The sequence below is a fragment of the Odocoileus virginianus genome, chromosome 12 (genome assembly GCF_023699985.2).
Source record: "Odocoileus virginianus isolate 20LAN1187 ecotype Illinois chromosome 12, Ovbor_1.2, whole genome shotgun sequence".
In the NCBI taxonomy this organism is placed as follows: domain Eukaryota; kingdom Metazoa; phylum Chordata; class Mammalia; order Artiodactyla; family Cervidae; genus Odocoileus; species Odocoileus virginianus.
Genome location: NC_069685.1, coordinates 13,362,503 through 13,372,979, shown reverse-complemented (window position 1 = coordinate 13,372,979; position 10,477 = coordinate 13,362,503). Strand labels below are relative to the sequence as shown.

The 10,477-nt window shown below is 40.3% G+C and overlaps 1 protein-coding gene across 1 annotated transcript; it reads left to right on the top strand.

The window, feature by feature from the left end:
- Window positions 1-7,889: 7,889 nt before the first annotated feature.
- LOC139037688 (large ribosomal subunit protein uL6) lies at window positions 7,890-8,525 on the top strand. Its single transcript, XM_070474672.1, has one exon. The coding sequence runs from the start codon at window positions 7,919-7,921 to the stop codon at window positions 8,495-8,497; it is 579 nt and encodes a 192-aa protein (XP_070330773.1). The 5' UTR covers window positions 7,890-7,918; the 3' UTR covers window positions 8,498-8,525.
- The last annotated feature ends 1,952 nt before the right edge of the window (window positions 8,526-10,477 follow it).

The window sequence follows — 10,477 nt, the reverse complement described above, 5'->3', positions numbered from 1 at the left end:
ATGAATATTAGCCATAAAGAAGAATAAAATCTTGCCATTTGCAACAAGCTGGATGCACCTAGAGATTATTATGCTAAGTGAGATAAGTCAGACAGAGGGGATTTGGGAATTAGGCAAAATATGTGATTAAGAGATACAAACTTCCAGTTATAAAATGACTATTGCTGTTGTTGTTGTTCAGTCGCTAATTTGTGTCCGACTCTTTGCGACCCTATGGACTGTAGTCCACCAGACTCCTCTGTCCATGGTATTTTCCAGGCATGAATACTGGAGTGGGTTTCCATTTCCCGCTCCACCACTATCTCCTAGAGTTTGCTCAAATACATGTCCATAAAAGGCAGAATGTAATATATATCCTAGGGAACATAATCAATAATATTGTGAAAAGTTTGTATGGTGACAGATGGTTACTAGACTGTATATAAATGTCAAATCACTATGATATATACCTGAGACTAATATAATATTGTATGTCAACTATACTTGAACAAAAAAAAAAAAAGGGAAAAAGAGAGTTAAAAATGTTGAGGCAGGTAATTGGAAGGTGGGTGTGGTTAGCCAAAAGGGATTAGAGAGAAATTGGGTTACCATAGGTAAGCCAGTGGTTGCCAGTATTTTAAACATTAAGTCTTATAATGGAAAAGTGTTTTACACTTTATAATTTTGGAAAAATAATCATAGCATATTGGAATTTGAAGACTTTAAAGTTCACATTAAATGACTAATTTGAATTATTAGAGACTTCAACAGCTTTTATAATACTGTGATCAGTCAAGGTAATTGTCCAATCTATGCATGAATACTTTCAGTGGTGGGAAATGTACCACTTTCTTCGCTTAATCATGTTCAATTTAGAGCATTAAAAGCTGTTTCTTGTAATTGCCAAAATTTGATTCTCTTATATATATATATATATATACATATATATATATATACACACATATATAGATCTTAGATCCATATCTTCAGCCTGTAGAACAAATCTACAATCTCACAGTTATTTCTAGATTGCTCAGTTCACCCAGAGATTTTTTACTTCCACATAAAACATCTCTACTTTATATGAAAAGACTATGTAGTTGTTGGTGATTCTGGTTTCTTTCTAGTTTTCCCATATCTGGGTATGATCTTTTCATAAGGAACAGAATGGTGCATCCCCTGCCTATATCCTAGATCTTGAATTTCATTATTGCAACCTAAAATTAGTGAGGGCTTTGGATGGGGAATCATCAATGGGTTTTATGTGGAGTAGTGCCATGGTGTGACTTTTGTTTTAAGTTATCTCGTGGCCTTGAAGGCACCCATTTAAAGAGAAGAGATTGGAGGGTGAGAACAAGTTACTGCAGTGGGAGAATTTGCATCAGAGAAGCAGCAATGGTGAGGGAAAGAGACTGCATTTTAGAAATAATAGAATATTGAATGGAGTGAAGAAGGAAAGAAAGAAATCAGGACGATGTCAAGATTTTTAGCTTGGATGTTTGATGGTGAGTGATAGCACCACAAAATAAAGAAAGAAATCCCTGGAGAAAGAGACAGTTTAGGTAAAAGATAAAAATCCTTCTGATTTTATTTATCTCATATATCTTCATCTCTCTACAAAAATATAAAGGAAAAACAAACCCTCTTTTTTTTTTTTTTACAAATACACCATGTGGCCACATTCTCCTACTCTACCAACCTAGCAATCCTATTGGAAAAAGGGAGTGGGTTTTTTTTGACGCAACTAAGTTTTGACAGCTCTTTACATTCCTCTTCTGTTTGTTCCTTGATCGATACTAATTGACTGTTATTAAGCACCTGGATTTGGAAGTATTTTATATTTATTGTCAAGTGAAATAGTTTGGATTATAGTTTAACGATTTTACAAATGTGTGTTTCTGAGACACAAAAAGATAGCATACTAGTTGCTTTGTGTCTCTGACTCTTCAGTTAACAGCTACACCAAGGCCTTTATCAGCAAGATAGAGCAGGCCTGGATTTTTATTGAAATTTTAGGAGACATGAAATTGTTCATCTGAAATACAATTCTTGCTCCAATTTAAGGGCAAGATGTTTGGAATAATAACACCTTCTAAAGAGGCGTTACGGTAAATCATAAGGAAATGATACAAGAAGCACTATTCTTTCCTAAAGTTGTAAAATATTCTCTATTCTGCTTTTTTTCTGTGGACAGTGTGTTCATACCATCTATATTCATTTCCAAATCACTTTTTTATATTTGAAACTGTTCTTACTTATGCCAACCATTTATTTGCTTTGTGGACGGTAACAGAGGCTTGAGAAACTCTAGCTAGGTAATTTAAACTCGCAGGAAGCATGAGGCTGCTCTCTGTCCTATGGTTAACTGAACGCTAAACAGCTTCCAAGCTCAAGTGTCCATAGGCACAAAGCAGGTTCTTTAAAAGTGTAAAACAGGGCTGGTGGCCACTTCATCCACGTGGGAAGCATGCCTTTTCTGAAGGCAGCAGCTGCTGGTCACTGTTGTCATGAGGCATTCTGGGGTCATTTACTCATAGATCTTTGATATTTCAAGGGAAACCAAAACCTTTCATGTGAAGTCTGCCTGTGTGCTAAGTCACTTCAGTCGTGTTCGACCTTATGCGACCCCATGGTCTGTAGCCTGCCAGGCTCCTCTGTCCGTGGGATTCTTCAGGCAAGAATGCTGGTGTAGGTTGCCATGCCCTCCTCCAGGGGATCTTGCGGACCCAAGATCAAACCCTCATTCTTTTTACGTATCCAGCACTGGCAGGAGGGTTCTTTACCACTTGCGCCACCTGGGAAGCCTATGTGAAGTGTTGTAAATTAATTCACATTAAACCAGGGGCTGTGCAGTCCACAGACGCCTTGCCCTCAGATCAGAAATGCCCCATTGGTTTGCAGCATTGGCATTAGAACATTTCTCAATATGACCAGTTAAAGAACATGCATCCTTACCATTGTAAGCATTTATGTTAAAGTTTTAGGGGGAAAAGATAGCATATGAATCCTTATTGTTTAACTCATTTTACTAATTTTGCCTAAAATCAGGGCTGATATTTAGCTGGCCTGCACTGTTATGTCAGTCAGTAATCATTCTAATTAGTTGGTACTATGTGGTCCACATGATTAAATAGTTTGAATATTATCCATGCTACAAATTAATAAACAACACATACCACTAGCTTGGTTAGATATGGTTTTTCCTGAATGTTGAAAGTTCTTCCAAAACTCTTAAATTTTAATTATTCTAGAATTTCTCAATTACTTTAGAGATAAAGGTTATATTAACTTAAATAATAATTCACTAAACCATAAGTTCCACACATTCAATTTCAGAATATTATTTGTAATTCTTACTTAGCAGTCCTTTTAAATGACCTGCCTGACATAGGTTGATTTGAAACATTTGGTAAAAAATAGATTGATTCTCTTTATCAGCATTTTTCAAAGATCATAATGGAATATTGGCTTCCTTTTTGTTTGAATTTAGTCATGTTTTCAGTCAATTAATTGTGAAGTGTCTTCAACTTAATAGGAATATGATTGATTGTCAATTATGTTAGACTTAAAAAATGAATTCAAAATATGAGATCATATTATGCTTGTAACACGGTTCCCCCAATACATTCAGTTCAGTTACATCGCTCAGTCGTGTCCGACTCTTTGTGACCCCATGAACCGCAGAACGCCAGGCCTCCCTGTCCCCAATACATAATTTTTATTTTATATAAAAAATATTTGGTGGCTCTGAGTGGCATGTGGGATCCTAGTTCCCTAGCCAGGGACTGAACCTGAGCCCCCTGCAGTGGAAGCATGGAGTCTTAATCACTGGCCCACCAGAGAAATCTCTCCTCCAATTTTTATTTTAAACATTAATTTACAGGATCTCAATATTGAAGAAAATTACTTTGAAATGCTGATCTAAAATATTGAATAAATAGATGGCCAGTTACTTCTCCAACATTTGTTTGGGATCAGAAAAGAATTGTAATTTGGGGTCTGTAACCACAGTCAGTCTTGTATAAGTCCCCAAAGAGCAAGAAAAGGAGAACCCTTATTGAGAAGAAAAGAAAGTTGGGAGGATTACATTAAATAATGAGTCCATGTTGTTTCACTGGCTGAGTTATTGCCAAGAAAGCAGTCTTTTTCCTATTGGGCCCTGCTATCTTCACAGGGTGTGAGATCTCCCTCTTTTAGTCTCTCAATTTTATTTAACTGAGGTTTTTGCTTATTAAGTTTTTTGCAGAAATTATTTAGGGTAGTAATGATCTTTGTAGTACCTAAAACATCCAGTCAAATGAGGCTGTAGTGGAAACAGCCCTGGATTACAAGGCAAAAGACATGGGCTTTGTCTCTTTTGCCAGTCAATGTGACTCTCTGTATTTCTTTTTTTTTTTTTTTCTGTGTTTCTTTAAGCACTATTATTTTTTAAAAATAATTTAATTAATGTACTTTATTTTGGTCGTGCTGGGTCTTCATTGCTGGGTGGGCTTTTCTCTAGTTGTAGTGATCAGGGGCACTGATCACTAGTATCAGTGATTTCTAGTTGCGGTGTGTGGGCTTCTCGTTGCAGTGACTTCTCTTGTCTTGGAGCACAGGCGCTAGGGCAAGCGGGCTTCAGTAGTTGTGGCATGTGGGCTTGGTAGTTGCGGCTCCCAGGCCTAGAGCAGAGGCTCGGTAGTTGTGGCCCACGGGCTTAGTTGCTCTGAGGCAAGTGGGATCTTCCCAGCTTAGAGATCAAACCTGTGTCTTCTGCACTGGCAGGCAGATTCTTTACCACTCAGCCACCAGACAAGCCCAAGCATTATTACCAATATTAAATGTTTTTAAGTATTATGAGCCAGAAATGTAACTATTTCCATGGTAGGATTTTTATATTTATCTCATACTTGCTTTTCTCAATAAGAAAGAGGAAAACTAGAGTCTCTGGAGTTTGAAGTGTTTGAAACTTATTAACTATTGCCTCTGGCTATAGAGATCAAAGTGAGATTTTCAAGCTGAGTTCAGAAGAGCAGTCTGTCTTTCTGAGCTGTAGTGTTGCCAGTAATTGTAAACCAGGTGTTACACTTGGGAAATGAAGATATTTGATTACTGAAAAAAAAAAAAAAAGAGTATGGTGTGTGGAGTGTCAACAGCAGGGCTTGGAGCTGTTTACATGCATGAGGGACAACTTCTCAGGTCAGGAGTGATCAACAAATTATACTTTTCAGACTTCACCTTCAGCCTTTCAAGATATATTTTTAAAAAGTGCCTTGCCTAAGGGCTCTCTTTCAACAGCTGTCCGCCATTGAATCTGGAATGTCTTAACTGGCTTATTCAGTGGTAAAGAATCTGCCTGCCAATGGAGAAGACACGGGTGCAATCCCTGGGCTGGGAAGATCCCTTGGAGGAGGAAATGGCAACCCACTCCAGTATTCTTATCTGGGAAATTCAATAGACAGAGGAGCCTGGAAGGCTACTGTCCATGGAGTCACAAAAGAGTTGAATATGGCTTACTGACTAAACAACAACTATTTTAATGTCCTTTCTTAAATTATATTCCCTGGGCAACCTGCCCTTGTGTTGTTGGTTTGTCAACTGTTAGACATTGATTTACAATAGCTTGAAAAAACATAAAGAATGAAAAATGAAGCCTGCAACTAACAATATGACAATGGCCATCTGCCAATACATTCTTGGCTCATTTGCAAGAGGTTGCAATGGTGGTATGATAGAAGGTATGAACTCCGGATACCAACTTGGGTCTGACTCTAGGTCATCATTTGGGATATTTGCAAACCCCAGAGGGAAGAAAATTTATCTGGATCATCTCAGATTCTTTTCCTATTGTCTATTGTTTCTCTCAGTTCCTCTTTGTTACTGCATTGTTTTGTTTTGCTTACTCAGTATGCTTTTATTAACTACCAGCCATTGCATATGAAAGTTTGGAGGTGATCTGGATTGTGTTATTTCTTTTCAGAGAGTTTACTGTATCCTCTGCTCGGTATGTCTAGTGGAGGCAAATCAAAGTAATCAAGTGAACTAAAATCTGGCTTTCAGTTTTCTGAAGATTTAACCACCTTCTTGATGGTTTTGAATGAGTGCATTAAGTGGTCGCTATAGTGCCTCTCCCTTGACGGATCATGGTCTCCAGTTTTGTCTTCTCAACACTAAAAGATTTTTTAAAAATCTGTCTTGATTTACAGTGGCTTTATGTTTAGCCTCTTAGCTTCTTGCCCTGATTAGCTCAGTTGAGAAAATGTCTTGGCAAGGAAAACCAACTGAGTATCAGGCTCACCTTTTACACCTCTCTTCCCTTCAGTCTATACTCTCAAATCTTGGCTGCCTTGTCAGCACCAAGCTTAATTCTTGTTTACTGAGCCTTGTGAGATTACAAAAAGACTTACTTAGGTTATCTACTTGTGTGAGTGTGTACTCAGTCGTATCTGACTCTTCTGCAACCCCTTGGATGGTAGCTTGCCAGGCTTCTCTGTCCAAGGAATTTTCCAGGTAAGAGTACTGAAGTGGGTTGCCATTTCCTCCAGGAAATCTTCCTGACCCAGGGATGGATCCTGTGTCTCTTAAGTCTCCTGCCTTGGCAGGCAGATTCTTTACCACTGTGCCACCTGGGAAGCCCATCTACTTTTTTAGCGATGGCTAAAGATTCTAGATCTGGTAGACAGAGAGCCTGATGGACTATGGATGGAGGTTCATGACATTGTACAGGAGACAGGGATCAAGACCTTTCCCATGGAAAAGAAATTCAAAAAGGCAAAATGGTTGTCTGAGGAGGCCTTACAAATAGCTGTGAAAAGAAGAGAAGCGAAAAGCAAAGGAGAAAAGGAAAGATATTCCTATTTGAATGCAGAGTTCCAAAGAATAGCCAGGAGAGATAAGAAAGCCTTCCTCAGCGATCAATGCAAAGAAATAGAGGGAAACAACAGAATGGGAAAGACTAGAGATCTCTTCAAGAAAATTAGAGATACCAAGGGAACATTTCACGCAAAGATGGGCTCAATAAAGGACAGAAATGGTATGGGCCTAACAGAAGCAGAAGATGTTAAGAAGAGGTGACAAGAATACACAGAAGAACTGTACAAAAATGATCTTCACAACCCAGATAATCACGATGGCATGTTCACTCACCTAGAGCCAGACATCCTGGAATGTGAAGTCAAGTGGGCCTTAGAAAGCATCACTATGAACAAAGCTAGTGGAGATGATGGAATTCCAGTTGAGCTATTTCAAATCCTGAAAGATGATGCTGTGAAAGTCATGCTGCACTCAATACACCAGCAAATTTGGAAAACTCAGCAGTGACCACAGGACTAGAAAAGGTCTGTTTTCATTCCAATCCCAAAGAATGTTCAAACTACTGCACAATTGCACTCATCTCACACGCTAGTAAAGTAATGCTCAAAATTCTCCAAGCCAGGCTTCAGTAATACGTGAACTGTGAACTTCCAGATGTTCAAGCTGGTTTTAGAAAAGGCAGAGGAACCAGAGATCAAATTGCCAACATCCACCGGATCATCGAAAAGTGAGAGAGTTCCAGGAAAATATCTATTTCTACTTTATTGACTACGCCAAAGCCTTTGACTGTGTGGATCACAACAAACTGTGGAAAATTCTGAAAGAGATGGGAATACCTGACCACCTGACCTGCCTCTTGAGAAACCTGTATTCAGGTCAGGAAGCAATAGTTAGAACTGGACATGGAACAACAGACTGGCTCCAAATCGAGAAAGGAGTATGTCAAGGCTGTATATTGTCTCCCTGCCTATTTAACTTCTATGCAGAGTACATCATAAGAAACGCTGGGCTGGAAGAAGCACAAGCTGGAATCAAGATTGCTGGGAGAAATATCAATAACCTCAGATATGCAGATGACACCACCCTTATGGCAGAAAGTGAAGGTGAACTAAAAAGCCTCTTGATCTTTGCCGCATCTACTGCGAGAATGAAGACCATTCTCAGCAATCAGACTGTCGACATCCCAGAAAATGTCGACATTACCTTGAAGGGACGGACAGTTATTGTGAAGGGCCCCAGAGGCACCCTGCGGAGGGACTTCAATCACATCAATGTAGAACTCAGTCTCCTTGGAAAGAAAAAGAAGAGGCTCCGTGTTGACAAATGGTGGGGAAACAGAAAGGAACTGGCCACTGTTCGCACAATCTGTAGCCACGTACAGAACATGATCAAGGGTGTTACACTGGGCTTCCGTTACAAGATGAGGTCGGTGTATGCCCACTTCCCCATCAACGTTGTCATTCAGGAGAATGGTTCTCTTGTGGAAATCCGAAATTTTTTGGGTGAAAAATACATACGCAGGGTTCGAATGAGGCCAGGGGTTGCCTGTTCAGTATCTCAAGCCCAGAAAGATGAGTTGATTCTTGAAGGAAATGACATTGAACTTGTGTCAAATTCAGCTGCTTTGATTCAGCAAGCCACCACAGTTAAAAACAAGGATATCAGAAAATTTTTGGATGGTATCTATGTTTCTGAAAAAGGAACAGTTCAGCAGGCTGATGAATAAGATCTCAGTGATCCTGCTTCAGAAACAAGATAGCAGATGGTTCTGTGGACTCAGTTGTGATATTTTAAAGAGAATAAAAACTCTTGATTTGAAGAAAAAAAAAAAAAATAAAAAGCCTCTTGATGAAAGTGAAAGAGGAGAGTGGAAAAGCTGACTTAAAGCTTAACATCCAGAAAACTAAGATCATGGCATCCAGTCCCATCACTTCATGGGAAATAGATGGGGAGACAGTAGAAACAGTGTCAGACTTTAATTTTTGGGGGCTCCAAAATCACTGAAGATGGTGATTGCAGCCATGAAATTAAAAGACACTTACTCCTTGGAAGGAAAGTTATGACCAACCTAGATAGCATATTAAAAAGCAGAGACATTACTTTGCCAACAAAGGTCCGTCTGGTCAAGGCTATGGTTTTTTCAGTGGTCATGTATGGATGTGAGAGTTGGACTGCGAAGAAAGCTGAGTGCGGAAAAATTGATGCTTTTGAACTGTGGTGTTGGAGAAGACTCTAGAGAGTCCCTTGGACTGCAAGGAGATCCAACCAGTCTACCTAAAGGAGATCAGTCCTGGGTGTTCATCGTAAGGACTGATGCTGAAGCTGAAACTCCAATAATTTGGCCACCTCATGCGAAGAGTTGACTCATTGGAAAAGACCCTGATGCTGGGAGGGATTGGGGGCAGGAGGAGAAGGGGGCGACAGAGGATGAGATGGTTGGATGGTATCACTGACTCGATGGACGTGGGTTTGAGTAAACTCCAGGAGTTGGTGATGGACAGGGAGGCCTGGCATGCTGCAATTCATGGGGTCGCAAAGAGTCAGACACAACTGAGTGACTAAACTGAACTGACTGAACTGATAAATGGACAGAGCCTGGTTAGATAACTTTTGGGTGATACATGTATGTGGCTTCTTTTAATTCTTTTGATTAAAAATTTTACATAATTTAATATTTGGAAGTTTTTTTAAAATTGGTGTTATCAAAGAGTAGCCTTAGGTCACTTTTATTAAATCTGGTTATGAATAGTAGATTATGAAGCCCTAGGTTGCATGCTAAGTCGCTTCAGTTGTATATGAGTCTTTGCAACTCCATGGACTATAGCCCTCCAGGCTCCTCTTTCCATGGGATTCTCCAGGCAAGAATACTGAAGTGGGTTGCCATTTCCTCCTCCAAGGGATCTTCCTGACCCAGGGATTGAACCCAGGTCTCTTATGTCTCTTGCATTGGCTGCTGCTGCTTCTAAGTCGCTTCAGTCGTATCCGACTCTGTGCGACCCCATAGACGGCAGCCCACCAGGCTCCGCCATCCCTGGGATTCTGCAGGCAAGAGGACTGGAGTGGGTTGCCATTGCCTTCTCCCTTGCATTGGCAGATGGGTTCTTTTCCACTAGTGCCGCCTGGGAGCCCCTAGGAGAGTATAATGGACGTATGTTTTGTTTGACCAGCCTCTGCTCACCTTCTCCTCTGATTATTTCATCTTTCTGATTATATGGAAAGCCACTGCTTGTACACAGTCAGTCCAAGTGACTGGAGGTAGAACTGACATAGTCCCTGGGGCCTGATGTTTGGATGTGGGTGGGTGTGGCAGGCATGTGATCCAAGTTGCCCGTTGAGTGTGTGCTCCCTCTCTGTCTGATCAGAGGACTTGGTTCAGGGACAAAAAAGGGTACAGGTCAGCACAAAGAAAGTCCATGCTGGACTAGCATCAAAGCTCCTTGGAGAAGTTCCCTGGTGGTCTAGTGGTTAGGATTCTGGGTTTTCACTGCCGTAATCTGGGTTCAGTCCCTGGTTGGGGAAGTGAGATTCCACAAGCCATGCAGTGTGGCAAAAATAAAATAAAATAAAAATGACTGGAAGAGAGGTACTGTTTCATCTGGGAGAATAAACCCAAGTTCCTGGTGGCCTTACTGTCCCTGGAAGTGTAGGGCCTGTGAGTGACAGTGTGGCAGGTGGAGCCCTCTGATGGAGACAATAGGGTCGGAAC